The sequence below is a fragment of the Populus nigra genome, chromosome 1 (genome assembly GCF_951802175.1).
Source record: "Populus nigra chromosome 1, ddPopNigr1.1, whole genome shotgun sequence".
Lineage (NCBI taxonomy): Eukaryota > Viridiplantae > Streptophyta > Magnoliopsida > Malpighiales > Salicaceae > Populus > Populus nigra.
Window position 1 is genome coordinate 10,339,680 of NC_084852.1, and position 19,411 is coordinate 10,359,090.

A 19,411-nucleotide genomic window follows, 5' to 3' on the forward strand; every position below is an offset into this window, starting at 1 on the left:
TAGCTCTAATTCTAGGTTGAATATGATATTTTTTCATGTTTTAAACTTTGGTCCCCTATCTTTAAGTTTTGCCTTTGTATATTAATTTATCTTAATTTTTTCATTTATTTATCATATTTTGATCATTAATTGTAAGGAAAAAAGTGTGATGTCAAAAATGAAAAAAACAAATATAACAGAAATGAAAAAAAAAACGCCTTTCATCATTTCTTGAGTCTTAGTTAAAAGTATCATGTATGTCTAACATGACTCTTTCTCCAATGAGGTTTCGTCTTTCTTTTCTGTTTTCCGTCAAGGCTTTTTATTTTTCTATATTATCTAAAAAGTCAATTATAGTATTACACGGACTATTATCTATATTTATCAGACCAGCAAATAAGATTGAAAAAGCAAAACCAAATCCTTATTCATTCGACTCTTACTAATGAAATAAAAATGCTATAGATCGGTTAAACTCGGACAAAACCAATCGGACTTTGGTTTAGCTGGGTTAGATGGAACCATGTCATAAGCAAAATATTATTTGTGTTCTTGAAGTTAATGCTCGAATCAAGAAGGTGAGTGCATCCAAGGGTTGAAGTGACAGCCATCATTAAGCTCTAAGAGAAAAAACATAATAGGAAGATATTATTTAAGGAAATGTTGGCGTAATTATATAATTTTAGGATCAAAATATACTCATCATACATTTGCCCAACAATTAGAGACCATGTTTCTCTTGTTTTCGCGCCGCCAATCAAAATTAAACACTAACAATGCATGAGAACCAGCTTTCCCAACGTCTTTTTTAATGCCCAAAATTCCTACAAATTTTAGGATAAAACATCGTCGTTTCATTCCAAGCTTCATCATTTGTTCTTCCCTCTTTCAAGCAAAACGCACCGTTTCACATAGAGTGAAACAATGTCGTTTTTTCTTCTCCATCAGAATTAGGTGTTTCCTCTAATTTAACTGTGCCAACTTCGTCACAATCCCTCTATTTCGGTGTCTTTTTCTTCTTGATTTATGATCTTTTAATTTCTTACTTTTGGTTAATTTCCATGCTTTCTATTTTATTTATTTCAATTCAGCCCCTTGATGAAATAACATATGTCCTATAAATTCTCCGCTTTACTCACTTTGGTCATTGATTTTCCGGTTCTTCATTTTTAAGCCAAATTAACTTTAAATTTTAATTTTTTTCTCTCTCTCAATTAAGCTTTTAATTGATTTTCTAACTTGATTATTTATTCCAAACTCATTCTTGAACCTTAATTTTTTTATTCTAGCCAAACTAAATCAATTTAAGGCCTTCTCTTCAATTTCTTCCTTAATTAAACCCTCAATAATAGCTTAAAAATTCCTAAACGTTCTTCTTTTAGCCGTGATACTCAATTATTGGTCCAATTTCAACCCCAACCATGTATTTTTTTCTCTCTTTTTTTTTTGTATTTTTCAAGATTTTTTTACACATAAAAATTAAATAAGAAATGAAGAAAATTAATGAAATGATTAAAATGAACTATAATTACTAAAAAGATATATTATTGTTTTTCTTTTTTTTTCTATTTTGTTTTTAAATATAAACAAAAATATAGGTAAAAAATTGAGTTACAATAGTTATTATATAATTTTAAGAACAAAACATATATATTTGTATGTAAAAGATATATGTGATGAATTTGTACGAGTGATATCATTTCTCATCATAATAATGATTAGAAAATGACAATATCATAAGGAGCTTAAGGTGTTATTGACAAATGGAGTTCTAATTTTAGTTTAATCATTTAATTATAAAATAGTAAATTTGTTATATATTTTATCGTGGTGTGTACAATTACGAATGACAAATCTTTCTCTTAGATCAAAAGGATTTTAGATGTGTTAGGATTAATTATGCAATTATGATTTAAAGGGTTCAGGAGTCTCTATCTGGTATTATAGTCACTAGAAAACCTACTGGTCTACAAGAATCTAAGTAAGAGGACTAGTGTGCATAAAGAAGATACATCACTCCAAATACACCCTACTTATGGTAAGTTATTTTTCTATTCGTTGGTTTGTCTAAGGTTTAAGAAAGGTCATCCTCGGTAAAGAGAGTCCTATCTTATGAATTTGAGGTAGATCCTTCTCAGTAAGGAGGTCTTTATCTTTGTGCGCTCAAGACAGATCTCCCTCAATAAAGAGGTCTATATTTTATCAAGCTAAAATCTAACTATTCTAAGGGTCAAATTTTAATGATGTATTTATTTTTATTTTGTATGTTTAATACATCGGGGTATACTTTATAGTGTAATTTTATACTCCCAAGTATTAAAGTCTACAGTTAATTTTTAACATTTTATTTTTTTAATTCATTTAATTTAATATCGGGAATATGTATTACAATGAAGAATTCATACCTAAATTATTAATTAAACAAATTGATTTTTATGGTATTTTTGAAATTTTGATTAAATCCTAATGGATAATCACAAATTTGTTATGATACCCATTAATTGATTTTTTTATTTTTCAAAATATGATAAAAATGCAATTTTTTTATAACATATGCATGAAAAGTTTTAGAATTTGGCCTTATACACACAGATAAAAACGTATTTTTTAAAATAAGGAATTTTGGTTTTTGTTTTTGTATTTTTTTGAAAATTTAAAGAAAAGTATGTGTATTTAATATCAGATCAGTATTTTATAATGTAAGTTTACAAAACAAATAGTTGAAAAAACATGTGAGGGACTCACAAATATTTTTAAAATGATCCCTGATTTTTTTTTGAATTTTTAGAAATCATTTAAGGTTTGTTTGACAATGAATCAGAATACAAAAGAGAAGAATACATAATCAAAGCTAAAGGCATGTTTGAGCAAACATGCCTGTAGCCCTTATTATGTATACACACCCTAACGGAAGAAAAATGAGTTTTTTCCCTTGTAAAATTGGAACAGACTAACAAGACCTTAAAGTTTTATGGGTTGGCCTAGTCATATGGGTTGGGCTTGGTAGACTCAACCTAAAACCAACAAAATAAGGCCCTAAAGTGATGAAAACCGATCAAACAAGGTAAAAAACATTTTTTTTATAAATTTAAAATTTAAATGGATCAAAACTCAGAATTTATTAAGAACACAAAAAACATGTCAACATAAATCCAAAAATACAGATTCAATTTTAGACCATATTTCACTAACTCAAATATACAGGGACTTGTAAAATCATCGTTCAAACATGAATTTGAGGTTCAATTATCACAACAAACAATTAATCGTCATGATTATTTGATTTTGTGAACTAAAGATCAAATGCCAAGATTTCAGTGTTTTTAAACCTTTAGGATCCTAGATTAGTGATCAACAAATTTGTGTGCACGTGTAAGAACAAATAAATGATCAAAACAACATGGAAATCATGGACCCGAAGCAATATTCTACATATTATAAAAATGCAGAATGTTAAACCCGAAAACCCAGAATATGCTAAAATCCAAAAAGTGCACTAAAACTTAGAATAAAGGCTTATTCATATAAGTTACATACATTTATGTACACATGCTTAAGCCTTTAGAAATAACAATAAACATGTAAACCTTAAAATGCATAGGATTCAAAGCTTATAATCTATTGTCAAGATACATGTATATTGTTTTTATCAATCTAAAAGCTCATTCAACATCAAAATAACCTATATGAACTTCCAAAACTAAACAAAAACACAGAAAGTTTAAGCATTGCTATATGTCTCTTTTTTGGATATAATCATCAAACCATAAGATATGTTTTCCATGCATCAAGAATAAGTATTCGAACATCAAAAGCATATCAATAATCATCTATTAAACATTATAAAACACTAAATTAACAACACATGAACTAACAACCATATTACAACTTCCATTCAAAGCAACTTGGACATATATGCAAAAATAATTTGAAACATGGTTGAATCAATTCAAAAATATCATTAACAACACTTGAATGAATGAATCAAATCTTAAAATGCAAAGGGAAGGGGTATTTTCAATGAGTTCTACCCCCTCCATCAAGTTGAGTAATATACCTTCAAGAGATGATTGTAACTAGTTTTTACCTATTTCTGCTTGATTTGAACAAATTCTATTAGTCATTTCAAAGCAACTTTTGATCTCCTTTTTAACAATATCTTTTTTTTTTCTCTTTTTTTTTATTGTTTGATTAGTTTTCTCTCAATATTTCTTCTTTTTTTTGTGGCTTTTTATCATCTCTAGTATTTTCTTTAAGCTTCAAAAAAATACCTCTTTTATAGCCTCAAAAGGTCCAGTGATTGTGAAACCAATTTTGGGTTTAAATGTGGTTTTTCAAACTATATCATAGGGGATTGTTTCTCATTTTGAATCTGATCTATTAGGGGACCACTCTCCTTTCTTCTTTTTCTTTTTCTTCTTCTTCTTTCCCTTTCCTGATATCTAACAAACTCTTGGAACTTTATAGCTAGAACTTGATTGAAAATGGCTAATTGGGGGTGTGCTTTCCAAGAATTAATTGTGGCAAATAAGAGGTCATTGAAGCTAACCAAGCCATAGATCCCATATAGGGGATGCTAGTCTTTAACTAGGATCAAAACGTGCTTGATTATGTGGCATGTAGCCTTCCCACCATCGATCCAAACTTGGATGTAATACTGTCTAATTTTACTAAACCACACAAGATTGCCTTTGTACAAGATGTTGAGGCCTTCCACGTTGCAGGTAGGGGCATAAACATTAAAAAAATGCAACATAGCCTTATATGGGGAAAGCTCCTATGTCGAATGGTGGTTGCTGTTTGTCTAGTGATGGTTGAAATTTCCATGATTATTTCCAGAATAGTGGTTCACAATCAGCCAAAATAGGAGAATCGTGACCAAAACGACATCGTTTTTCTTAAACCTTTAAAATTAGGGTTTTAGTCGTTCGGATCATGAAATCTCTAATTTAATCCTTGGTCTTTTAATTTAAGCCTGGATGTCCTTAATTGAGATAAAATCAATTAAGACTCCCCAAGTCTAGTGCTTTTTTCAAAGAAGTCATTGGTTTCTAATTTGTTTAAGTTAATGAGTGAAATATACCATTTCATTTATTTGAAAAGCATTGTTTCACTTAAATAAAATGGTGTTGTTTTGCTTAAATGGAAGTGTTTTTTTTTAAGCGGTTCCTTAATTCCTCCCTTTTTTTCAATTTGATCTTTGGTTTTTCAATTTCTTTATTTTCAACCAATTTTAACCTTTTTCACAATATTTATTCTCAATCTCATCCTTGATTACTCTAAAATGGTCTCTGTATGTTAGTGTCTTTTTCCAATTTAGTCCTTAGTTATCTAATTGTTAATTATTTAACCAAATTCAACACATTTCTCAATTTCTTCTCTCAATTTCATCTCTAATTGCATTTTTCTTGTCTTTTTTGTTTTCTCATCATTTTTGAAATATTTTTGTTGTAATATATATTTTTTAAACTTTTTTATTGAAATATTATTTGTCTTTTTTTAATATTTAATGGGGTCAACAATTGGGCTATGACACATGAAATCATGGGTTTTGAGTGAAAACTAAGCATTCAATCATTTAATTCGATCTAAACATTACCTAAATTGGATTGAAGCTAGTGATATTGAAAAAGCTTATTTAACAACCAATTAAATGAGGAAATTTATCTTAAAAAGGTGTGTTTGACTTTTATACATGTTTTGGGAAAGAAAGGAAAGGAAAGTGAAATTTTCTATTGTAAGAATAAAGAATTTCCTTACCATAAATGTCATAAGCATGTCTTTGTAAATTAGGCATAACTTTCTCTACAGTTATCTAAATTAAGCTATCTTAATCTTAGGAGAAAGCTAACAGGAGATATACAACTTTTTTCTGACTTTCTCAACATAAGTTGATCTTGGAATGTCAAAAAATAAATTTTATTACCCTATAAAAGATCTAACTTATCAAGTAGTAGCTAGATGAAAAATCTTAGCAACAACTCAGAAGGATCTTGCCGAGAACACCCTCAAACATACAAATCTAGGTACACAAATCAAAAGAAATGGGTTGTAAATATTAATTAAAATAAAATAAAATAATACATTAACTATTTATTTATCTATGATAAATTATTAAGGAACTTAATATATAAACAGACAAGCATTTTGGAAAATAAGCAAGTAGGATTCTAATCTTTAGGAGTAGGGGGAGGTTTTACATTCAAGGTGCAACCCTTTAACACATAGTGAAATACCAAATTAGATAAAACACAAAAATTGTCATCATCGCTAGCCATCCCTATAGAGTCTCGCCATCCCTATAGAGTTTATATTTAATTATAATACACATGTAATACAAGCAAAACATATAATACTTATATAAATTTAAATTAAAAAATACTTAAGAAATGTAAAACATTATGAAACCTATACGTATAATTAAATGAAAAAAAATCCAAAAATATAAAATAAAAACAAGCAGAATATAGACATGAAAAGGTAAACCATAATAATAATAGAAATTATCAAGCAAAAGGTTTGGCAGGAACCAAGTTTAATCATTAAAGAAAATAAATTGGCCTGGATGTAAATTAAAAAAAATGCATAAACCAAGTTTTAAGATTTCAAGCGGTTGGAAAATTCTAGTTTTGAATAATTTTTATGCAAAAAAAAACATATCCAACATCAAAGAAATCTAAAGATATAGTTTTGAATTTACAAAGCCGTAATAAATTGATAATTTTGAATGTAATTATTATCAACACAAGACATCATTTTTCTTGTGTTGAAGAAAAACTAAAGCTAACAACATTTTATACATGCTCTCAATTTTAAAATCAAGATGTTAGATCCAATATTTTTGAGCCCAGCAACGCGCTGAGTCCAAGTACTTGTAAGTGTAGTAAGATATCAAACCTAACATTCTTGGATTTAGAATCTATCTTGGTCCAAATATATTGAAATTGAAAGTCTTTATAAGTCTCATTCCATGTCATAAGACTACTTTATTGTCCTTAACATAAAATATTAAGAATCCAGGATAGTCTTTTTTCACACTTATAGGCATATAAAAACCTTTCAAAGATATGTCTTGTTCCAATCATCATTAATATCGATTAAGGACTATTCCTATCAATATTAATGTTACGTACAAAATAATATATAAAATCTCATATGGGTCCTTTGTATTTCAATCAATATTAATGTTGATATAAGAATTATTTATATCAACATTAATATTATATAAAAAGATGTTTTCTTTTCTCTATGTTTTCAAGAGAAAATAACTCATCATTTCTTTAGCAAAATAAAAAAAAGTTCAGGGGAAATCATGTTCTTAAATTTAAAGTTTATTAATAGCAAGTTTTTATACAAATTATTAACTTTACCATCACAATAATTTCTAAATCTAAAAAAAAAAGTATATTTATCACCAATTATAAATTTCTTGACAGTCCAGAGGAGAAAAGAAAAGGGGAAACACAAGGAAAACAAAAAGGAGAACCATGCGAGAGGGGTAAAAAGTATTTTCGTAATCAAATACGTTTTAATTTAAAGGAACCATGATGATGAGCCAGGCATATGATTTCTCTCCTTCGTCAACGAAATTTCAATAGCAAGTACACAATATACTCAGATATTGTAAAATCCAATTTAGACCAAGTGTGATCTATTGATGAATGTTGACTATAGAGAAATTCGGACCTCCCAATGTCCCCATCGTTTTCCATCATCACTTCTGGAGAGAATCTTCCATTAAAGCAGAATTTGGTAGGATCTTTCTCATACGTTACTTCTAGGGCCCATTCACCATACACATCTGTCCTCTCCTTTTCCTCTAGGAGGCTATTAATCTCCTCATAACTAACCATGAAACCCATATTTTTTTTTTCCAGTCGCGGACCAGATTTTCAAAGCTTCCGGGTAACGTCAAATCAATTCGTACTCGGACTTCTAACTTGTTCGTACATATTAACGTGGTAAAAAATTTATAGTATCATGATAACAACCAGTTATTCTCCACGATGGCCGCCTCTGAGTGCAGAAATTTAGTGACAGTCAGGTCATGTCTCAGGTTTCCTGTCATGTTAGGGGAGATAGGCCAGGATTTTAGAGGAGGGGGGGGGGGGGGGGGGGATGCCATTCTCCATCTCTAATGTTTGAGAGTTTTCTCATAGCTTTCTATTATTTCATGTAGGCTTACCTCATTACCAATACAATATAGGGCAACTGTAAAAGTGGCTATTGGTCCAGGGTCACATCAAATTCAATCCAGCCCGCATGCAACACATCTGTAGATGAGCTGTTGGTGCCCCAACCCAATTCATTGAAAACGCACCATGCATACACAATTTATTCTGCTGTACTCTATGATGATGATTTGAATACACAAAATGTAGCTAGGATCGACAATTGTGGTGCGCGTATGATCAGCTTGTGCATCTTCTGTTGTGGATACTGGGGGCGGGGCCTTCACGATTCCAAGGATTGCATGTGCTTCAATTACCCCCACATGTCCTGTAATCGAACTGTTCTTCGATTATTTCCACAGCTATATAGTAGCCATTTGATGAGTTTGGTGGTAGATTGACCACATACCATGCATGCTTTTAGACTGCGCGCGGACATTATTATCTAGACCCCGTTTAAGCTCGCGTCTAGCTAGCCAGCATGATGAAGTTAATGGGAGCTGTTGAGCGTGCTTGGAAAGAGGTCCATGCCCCTAAACTAAAGGTCCAGTATATGATGATAACACTAAAATATTTTGTGTCACAAAGCGTCTTCTTATAGGCAGGTTCGTGCACGCCCCATTTCCAAGTTCAAGATTTCAAATTGCATACAGTTCCTTCAAAGAAAAAACTATGGTCACGAGCGCCTTGATTAAGAAACTCAACATGAGCACTCACGTCATAATCAGTATTCTCAACTATTCAAGCAATTAGTTTGATAAAACCTAATTTCATGGTCAAAAACACATGTACCCACCCAATGATGTCCTCATTTTAAAAGAAAAAAAAAAGGATCATTAATTTGTCAGATTCACCCATGAAACTCAATTTCGCTAATTCAACTCATATGAATCAAAAAGAAAATGATTTTCAAACTTCAAGAAAATCTTTATCCCTTGCGGATTACATTGACAAAATCAAAAACTCCATATTCAACTTAGAGCCTTGCATCATTGTGGTATGGTAGGGCTGCCTCTCCTGAATCCCAGAAGGCATATGCTAACAAAGTTCAGTTGAACCTACTTACTGGTACAATGTTCAATTGGGGACCCATTCAGATCCAATGCCATCATTGATGAGGCTTTTCAATACATATAATTGACGATGATTGAAGGGAGGATAGAGATTGGGGGATAAATGGTAATGGTGGATCAAAAAAAAAAAAAAATTGGTAGAGGAAAGCTACAATGAGAACACCCTTACTGGAACCAGAGGAGTCCCCCCTACAATCTGATTTTTAAGACGGTAGATGCATCAATCAACCTCATGAAATATCTTGCAAGCAACCAACATCTGAATTTTATTTTTATTCTCCTTTACTATAATTATTGGCATATATCGTTATAGTTATGATTACGACTCAATAAATATTTGGGCCAAAAACATTTTTAATCCCTTTAGTTTGACAATTTAATATTTTGGTCCTAAATATTTTGTTACATTTTGGTCTCTAGGTTTGAGAAGAAAGACAAAATTATTGAAAAACAACCAAAAAAAAAAGAAAGTTATTGGTTGATCATATTCTGGCTAAGAAAAAACTAGTTCTTGGTGTCAATACAGGTTTCATTCGATAAGTGAAGTTCTATTATAGTATTTTTTTTTTATATTGCTAGAAAAATAAATCAAGATTGGGAGACGATTTTTTTGAATGCTATTGCAACACTAGAACATCTTTTTTAAACACAAAAGAAACAGCTTACAATATAATGTGGGTTCATTTTATTTTGATTTTTAATTATTGTTCTTGGTTTTTTTGTAAAAATTTTATTTATTTTTAATTTCATCCTTTAAGCCTAATTTTTCATATATATTTTTTTAATTTGGTCCTTATTCTTTTGATTTGGTTTTTTCAGCTTTTTGTTGAATTGATTTTTCTTTTCAATTTCACCTTTAAATAAAAAATTTATTTGTATTTATTATTTCAATTTTGATCTTTATTCTTTTTCATTTTCATTTTCTTTTAATTTTTTTTATTGAATTGATTTTTCTTTTTTTAAATAAAAAATTCTTTTTATTTTTTAGGTCTTTTTTATTAAAATGATTTTTCTTTTTAATTTCACCCTTTAATCAAAGATAAAATTTATTTTGTATTTCAATTCTGATCCTCATTCTTCTAATTGCTATTTTTAATTTTTTTATAATTTTTTTATTTAACATTTGATTGATTAAGAATTAAATTTCATGGTTTTTCTAGATAGAATACTTCTCGCAGGATGACCCGAGTCACAGGTTTGGAAAGTTAACAAAAGTTAACATTGGTTTTTTTTTAAAAATTGCTTTGTGATTTTCATCATTTTTTTTCTATAAGATTATCCTGATCTTATAACTTTGATCGTGGGTTTAGTAGGATAATCCAGATTGGCTCAACCCTAATTATCAGGATTACAGATTTGTTATGTTAACTCGAGTTGATTTGGGCTGATTTTTTAGGTTATTTTTTACCCTAATTTGTCCTTCCATATTTAATGGCTAGGAATTATCCTCTTTTCAAAAAATAGTTTTTTTTACAGGTTATTGTGATCCCTTTTTTATTTAGTTGTTGAATTAGTTGTCTATTTTTTTTTATCCTCTAATTAAAATGAAACTAACTTATTTGACCTAGTTAGTTCTATGAACTAAGTCGTAAATTTTTCTTTTCATATAAAAAAAACTTGTTTGTAATACCTAAATATTTGTTTTAATAAAAAATAATTTGTGCCCATGGCATAGCTTGAAGAATTTCAACCATTAAAAAATGTAACCTATATATGACATAAAATAACATTAAGAAACTACAATTAATTAAAAAAGAATTGAAGTCAAATCCCACTCATATAAATAGGGAGAAAAAGGAAAAACTTGACTATCATTGTATAAACAATGACATAAAAAAGTCAATGGAAAAACTTCAATGATGAAATGTCATGGCGGCCAACAAGTTAATAAACAAATTGAACCTTTCTTCTCTAGAAAAAAAAAAAAAAAGAACGAAGCAATCAATTGATAAAATTCCAAATATTTTACATCAAAAGAAAAAAAAAAAGGAAATATATACTTAGGATATCATCATGATGTTAGTGATAGAAGAGGATGCGACCCAAAAGAAGAGAAGAAAGTGATTTATAGTGAGTGTCACGGGCGCGTGCGTATATATACATATATTAACAAGCTAATGCACCCACGTTACGCTAGAGATAGGATACCAAGTAAAGTAATATATGTGGAAGTCAGCGTTATTAATACTTTTTCCAGCATCATAATTTTTTTAATTAAAAACTAAAAAATTAATGTATATACTTAATAAAATAAATTTAAAAATATATAAATTGATAAATTATAAAAAAATGATTAACTCAAATTAAAAACTAAAATGAGAAGATTACCTTGTAAAAAATAAATGGTAGATGCAAAAATAAATATTTGATGTTGTAATACAAGGCAGTTTTTAAAATTTATTTTTATTTAATTATATAATAATTAAAATAGATATTTATTAAAAAAAAATTAGTAAAATCTAGAGGAAAATAATTAGTCAAAATTGTCTTCTCGCATTCATGTAATATTTTTTCTTCATAGTAACATGTCATTTTATTAGTAGCATGGTTTATTGAACAAAAACTAATGATAATTAAAAAAAATATCAATCAAAATTATAATGACTAGAATTAACGAGCAACAAAATAATCTTTTTAATAAAAAACACTATTTCTTTGTTTCATGTATTTTTTTTCTTATGTTTTGGGAAAACAAAACATGTTTTTTTTTTATTTGAAACATTTTTTTAAATAAAACTTATTATTATTATTATTATGAAAGTAAATTCCAATAAAAAAATCATGAATCAATCATTTTAACATATTTGTATGAATAAATCTAAGAATAATCAATCTAAAAAATACAATAAAAAATAACGAAAAAATATTGTATTATTGAATATTAATGAACAAAACTTTTAAATAATTGTCCTATCTGTTCATATATAACTATTTGTAAAGTAATTATAAATATTATCATAAAAAGCTAAAATATTCTTGAAAGCTATGAAATAATTGTATCATTGTTCGAATATCATTTTAAATAAATTAATTTAAAAATAATTCTATTTTTAGAAAAAAACAATGGCTACATAATAAACTTAGCAGCGTGCTTATATAGTCTTCAAAAAAGAGCCCTCACACGTGACTCAAACAAATAAGCTTGGGTGCTCATGGAGGGTTTATACCTAACTTTATTTTTTAAAAACGACACATAACACTCAAACAAAAAATTGCATGAATTGGTGAAAAAAAAACAAAAAATAAATACATTATTCTCATGATCGGTTCAAAAACGAAAAAGAAAACAAAAAAAAAGTTTAGTTGACTAAAAAAAAAGCCTGGACTGTTCACGTTGCAATTTCTTTCTAAAAAATCATGTAACAGTAACAGTAACAGTAACAGTAACAGTAAAGTAATTATATGCATAGATGTGATAAGGATAGGGAAGGTTCGTGGTGACTAAAGTAGGAATGATCGCATAGTAGACTAACTCGAGTGGTAATTGACCGACAGAGAAAGGTAGGAACGAGAGAATGACACGTAATATAAGATAAAGATGGGAAGGTGTCGAGGCCATCCAAGCGCAATAGATAACCAGACTGTTGGAGCGGAGGCTGGCCTTTAAACACGTGTGTCTACTGTCCCTCAATCGAAACAGAAAAATAAAAAAATAAAAGAAAGGGTACAAAAGGATCTTTCTGAGGGGTCTATATCTTAAACCTCAACGACCTTCTTGATTGGAGGCCCCACGCTCCTGGATTGACCAGTCAACAATGGAATATTTTTTTTTTCTTTTTTCTTAATATTCGAATATGTTCTCTCCTGACATGAAAATAATTGCTCAATGTTGCAAGTTGATTCAATCACAGATGCCCACCCAGATTTAAATTCGAGAATGTCTATGATTTCAATGAACAAGGCAACGTCTCTTAAATCATATTTATATATCAATACAATTTTTTAGATTTTTATTTTATTTTTAAAATCAACACTTCAAAACCATCAAGAAAAAAAACCGATGAATTTTTATGTTTTTTTATGTAAAATGTATTTTTAAACATAAACAAAGAGACTCATAATTCTATTAGCAAACATATTAGTAGGTATCTTTATTTTATAAACCATGCAAAGTTTTCAGTAAGAGAGTCTATTTTAAATTCAAGTGTTTTTGTAAAAATGGTACCTATTATTTGTGTTTAACTAATAACCGATGAATTTATTTTACTAGCTACAAAGCTTGCATGCAAGCGTACTCTAATAGAGTTGTATATGGAAACATATATACACAGGGAGGATAGACAGAAAAGGGCACAACAATTTATCGATAGTTGAACTAAAGGTGTTTATTCTATATAGACTTCGAAACCTTTTTGTATATTGTTTGGACTAATATTTTTGCATCCATATCTCTTACTTGTTTTTTCTATGGTGCAAGAACAATATAACGTCGTCATATACACAAAACATGGAGAGAACGCTTCAACTCATCCAAAATACATTCCGGGTTTGTGGTTGGAGGTTAGAGCAACTGGTGAACCCAATAGAAATCAAGTTTATAATATCTCTATGACTATGGCTCAAGATATGAGATCGAGTTGTAATGTCTCAACTATAAGCACCCCATAATCTATCCTGGGTCAATCGTCACCTGTTGTTGGTTATACAATGGGTTGGTGAAATGGGAAGTAAAGTATGAAGCATAAGAAAAGAAGCTAAAAGATATCATGACAAAGTATGAAACATACTTTTCAGTCATTATCCTCCACCCCCATGGACCTCAATTACATTTTCCTCTCTCTCCACCTCCACCTCCACCTCCACCTCCACCTCCACGTGTAGCTAGAGCTTGTGATTGATTTTTACATTATAAAAAATTTATTCTTCAATTTAAATTAGTTATTTGATGTTGTTTAATGTTATTGTGAAATTGTTTTCTAGTATTTGTTTTTTAAAACAATTTATTAAAGATCAATGGAAATTCTATTGGTATATGATCAATATTTTCATTGGAGAATTACAAAAAGTTATAAACTGCTTCGATTCATCCTCACGGAGTCACCAACATAATAATTCATTGGTGTTCTATAGGCGAAACCATCAGTCATACAAAAATATTGCTGACAACAATATTCACCTAAATTTCATCGGTAATATTCATCAATGAATTTGGTGACAAATATTAGTTGACCTCTTTTGTAAGGACCGATTAAAATAATTTGTCGTTATATTCATCGATATAAAAATCACCAATTAAATTATCGGTAGATATGATATGAGTGACGAGATATTTCCCAATAATATATTTCAAAAATTAGCGTGTTTATATCTATCAATAAATTTATTGGTGATTTGTATACCAATATAATTAGCATGTTTATAAGGATGGAACATTCCGCTAATATTTTTAAATTTTATAGAATTTTAATAAAAAGATGAAAACACTCCCGTATATTAATAACTCATGTCCTAGAAATGCAATTCTTCTATTTCTCTCTTCAACCAAAATCTTTTTTTTCCCCTCTCTCTTCATCTTTTTCCTCACTTCAACCCAACTCCTCTTCTTTGCAACCTCACCGCCACAAATAACCCAATTGTCTGGTCGCCAGGAAACATAGCCACCTAAATCAAAATCTAATATAAATGATTTTTTTATACTTAATCATAGAAAAAAATCACTTAAATTTGAGAATTAAAAATAAAAAAATTCTAAGTCAACATCTTAAACAAAGCCCAGTATAAATTATTTAGTTTATCAAATCAAAATTCGAAAACCAAAAATATTCAATAAATGATCTACACCTCACCTAAATCCACCTCAATAAACCACGCCACCACAAACCCAGCAGCAACCTCCACACCAACACCTATACCACTATCCACTTGACTGTAACAAAAGAATTTGGTTTTGAATTTTATAGAAGAACTCAATCAAGTGTGTTTATTCATAAAAAAAAATATGCACACCCAAGAAATTTTGAGTTTTCTATCACTTTCTCAAGAAAATCACACAACTTTTTTATTACAAGTTGATGAGTTTGATGATATGTTAGTTAACAACTCAGACATGGATAACCCAAACAAATAGCTTTTCGCTTTCTTCCACTACTTCTAGATTAAAACTAGGAGGAGGAAAATCGTAAGGAGCAAATGCAGACTCACAGAAAAGAATAGGTTGCTGTCAATATTGGCACGATTTTGAAGTCTAAGCTTGCGATCCACATATTTAGTAATTAGCAAATAAAATATCCTTGTGGTAGCTGGTAGGCCGTGGAAGAGAAAGACGATCATCTACCACGATTCAAACTTCAAAAAAGACCAAAATGTAACCAAAAAAAAAATAAAGAATTTGGTTTATTTTTTTACTTTTAAATTATAATTTACCAAACCATGCAAAAAACTATTACCACACTTGAAAAAAAGGATATTTTAAATAATTTTTCATTTGTTTGTTGACAATTCACTAAAAGAAGTAAAGTAGAGTGGAGAATCATGTCAGTTTTATGAGACTCGTACATGTTTGAAAGAGTAGTTGCGGTTCTTTTTCAAAATATTTTTTATTCGGAAATGCATCAAATTTTTTTATTTTTAAAATATTATTTTTTATATCAGCACATCAAAATAATTTGAAAATACTAAAAACATATTAATTTAAAACAAAAAAAAATAAAAAAATTTAAATTTTTTCAAAAAACATTTTTAAAATGTAAAAACAAACAAAAACAAATACTGTCCAGTTTGCTTGGGATGGGCACATCCTCTTGTATGATTGTTTCTTTGTATTTCTTTTTTAACATGCTCAGATTATTATTATTATTATTATTTTTCCAATCAACCAAATTAATGATCTTTAAACTTTAGTTAAATAAATTGGGATTTCCATGGAGAAATACAATACTTTTAAATGGATTTTCTAAATGGGAATTAGGAGAAAGTGTATAAATTCAACCTCATGACTTAAAAGAAATTGTTAAGAGAGTGTTGATTAGAATGGTTAATAGTATATGGAATCTTTCTACGGCTTAGCCTATATGAAAGGAAACAAACACTATATGAAAAACAAACGTGTTTTTATCAAGGATAATGCCTTTTTTTAAATAAATAAATAAATAAAAACCAAGCCTTTACCAGATATTTATATTTATAAAGTTGAATTAAAAATTATTAAATTTATAAGAAACTAAATTCTCTCATGGGATAATTTTTAAGAACATATCTCCTAGATAAGATGTTAGATTTAGGGAAACAATTTCTTCTATATAATGATCTCAACATTCGATTTAAACAAATAAATAATAATAATAAAAAGAGGATAGATCAAAAACTTCGTCAACCATTCAATTATTTACTTCTACCTAGATAAAAGGCATCATGGTATAAGTGGTAAGAACAATGGATAAGTATAAAAATTAAACAGTCCTTTTGACGTGATAATGCCCTTCTTAATGCCCGCTATGTTTATTCCACGATAGTGAAATTTGAGATGAGTTGGTAATTCTAGTTATTATTTGTTTAAAAATTTAAAATAAAAAAATATTATTTTTATGTATTTCACAGTAAAATAACATTTTAAAACACAGTTACTAATCTCTACAATACTTATAAATGCTAGTCCATTTATTTTGTATTTTAAAAACCTTTTTTTATTTTGAATTTTTTAAATTTTTTCACGTCATTTTGATATATTAATATTAAAAATAATATTTTAAAATAAAAATTTATTAATTTAATATATTTTCAAAGAAAAATGTTTTTAAAAATAATTATTACCAATCAACTAATTTAGCAGGGGAGGTCCCGACTGGTGACTAGACTTCTGCTGTGAAAGATTACGATGTCCCTCCTATTTTACATGGTTGTAACTTTTTCTTGAAAAAGAATTTTCCTCGTAGCAGCATGGGTGTGTGTTTGTGTCTGTGTGTGTCTATATATATATATATATATATAAACGCATTAAAAAGATGAGTGAGTAATAAATGGAAAAGGTTGTAACTTTGGTTTTCAAATTGGGCTCTTTCTCTTGCAAATCCACTTCTATAAATAGCCAAGGAAACCCAAAAGGCAAATTGCCCATCTGTCTCTCAGTACAAAGACTTAACAAATTTCATTCCATCAACTCAACCGAGATCTCTCTCTCTCTCTCCTGCTTCCACACAACAACAACAACAACAATGGTGCTTATGTCCAAGCCAGCTCTTGAACAGTTCTCGTTTATAAGAAACAGAAAACCTACCACAGTTTTTTCTGGAATCCCTCTAATAGACCTCTCAAAACCTGACTCCAAGCACCTACTGGTTGAGGCATGCGAGGAATTTGGATTTTTCAAGGTAATCAACCATGGAGTGCCTATGGAATTCATATCCAAGCTGGAATCTGAAGCTGTCAATTTCTTCTCATTACCGCTCTCTGAGAAAGAAAAAGTAGGCCCTCCTAGCCCCTTTGGCTATGGTAACAAAAGCATTGGACAAAATGGTGATGTGGGCTGGGTAGAATACCTTCTCTTAACCACTAATCAAGAATCAGTTTCTCAGAGGTTCTCTTCAGTTTTTGGTGACAACCCAGAAAAGTTTCGGTATGAAACTCTAACAAAATCAATCAAAATTTGATTTTTTACCCACGGAACCATAGTTATGGTGATCATGGTTTTTTTTTTTTTAAAAAAAAAACTGTTAATTAACTCTGCTTTTGGTTTGGATGTTTCAGGTGTGCTTTAAATGATTATGTATCAGCTGTGAAGAAAATGGCATGTGAGATTCTTGAAATGATGGCTGATGGTCTAAAACTTCAACAAAGAAATGTGTTTAGTAAACTTTTGATGGATGAACAGAGTGACTCTGTTTTTAGGCTAAATCACTACCCTCCATGCCCAGAAATTGAAGCATTGACTGACCAAAACATGATTGGATTTGGAGAGCATACAGACCCACAAATCATTTCTGTGTTAAGATCCAACAACACTTCTGGCCTGCAAATCTCTCTCAGTGATGGCAGCTGGATTTCAGTTCCACCTGATCAGAACTCATTTTTTGTCAATGTTGGTGACTCATTACAGGTACATCAAAACTGCTGTTTTCAATACTGTAAAAAACAAGTTTCTGCTCCACAAAACCAGTACCAATAAAATCTAACGGTGTCATCCCAACAGTTTGCCCGTCTAATTTTTCTACTCTTCTTTACATCGACACCTTAGTAGACATTGAGGCGTTGAAGGGTAGCCTCAGACTTCAAATTCCTTCTATTTTTGGAAGAAACATGATATTAGCTGGAGATGTATGGAATGATGTCAGGTGACTTTAAGAGCGAAACCCTCTTCCGTACACGTTTAAGGGATCGGCTCCAATGTCCTTTTTAGTGAAATTGTGTGCTATCCTAATAGTCGAAGTCAACTAAAAGAGTGGGAAACTTCTGATTTCCTTCCTTCCTTCCATACATTGAATGTAGTGATTTAATGGAGTAAATCTTGGTTTGGTGGGTGGCTTTGCAGGTTATGACTAATGGGAGGTTTAAGAGTGTCAGGCACAGGGTTTTGACCAACAGCATGAAAGCTAGAGTTTCAATGATTTATTTTGGTGGACCACCTTTGAGTGAGAAAATAGCTCCATTGCCCTCGCTCATAAAGGGAAAGGAAAGCTTGTACAAAGAATTTACATGGTTCGAGTACAAAAGATCTGCCTACAGCTCCAGATTGGCTGATAATAGGCTTGTCCTCTTTGAGAGAATAGCAGCCTCGTAAGCACACAAAATCAAGTCTCGTATGTTTGGTAAATGGTCTTGTCAAATACGTCAAAAAAAAAAAAAAAGGGTTTAGAAAGGCTTATTAGACGTATATGGAATCAATACTTTGTATTTTCTGTTTTTACTTTGGTCTTCCTTGACTCTCTCCAATTTTTGTTTTCCACACTTCATGTAATCACTTTTCTTGTTAATAAAACTACTTTAGCTTCCTCGGCCGCTGTAAAAAAACCTTAATTAATTGTCTAATTAGAGATTGGGTCATTTGCAGACATGCATGTGTTGATTTGGATTAAAAAAAAAAAACCTTGAGGGAAGACTTATCTTTAGATTATGCCTTTATATGTACAACAAGGGATGAACTAATTAGATGCTCTCATTAATAGAAAAAAAAAAATTGAGCCATTATTTTAAAATTTAATGAAACGAGTGAAAACACAAATTTCTTCAATCTTAACTCTCTTCGAGAGCTTAATC

The 19,411-nt window shown here is 29.9% G+C and overlaps 1 protein-coding gene across 1 annotated transcript; it reads left to right on the forward strand.

Annotated features, from left to right (window-relative positions):
• The first annotated feature begins 17,197 nt into the window (after positions 1-17,197).
• Positions 17,198-19,146, forward strand: LOC133694390 (gibberellin 2-beta-dioxygenase 1-like). The gene is made up of 3 exons (XM_062115896.1): positions 17,198-17,774; positions 17,906-18,254; positions 18,687-19,146. The coding sequence occupies exons 1-3, from the start codon at positions 17,374-17,376 to the stop codon at positions 18,933-18,935; spliced, it is 999 nt and encodes a 332-aa protein (XP_061971880.1). The 5' UTR covers positions 17,198-17,373; the 3' UTR covers positions 18,936-19,146.
• Positions 19,147-19,411: the final 265 nt, after the last annotated feature.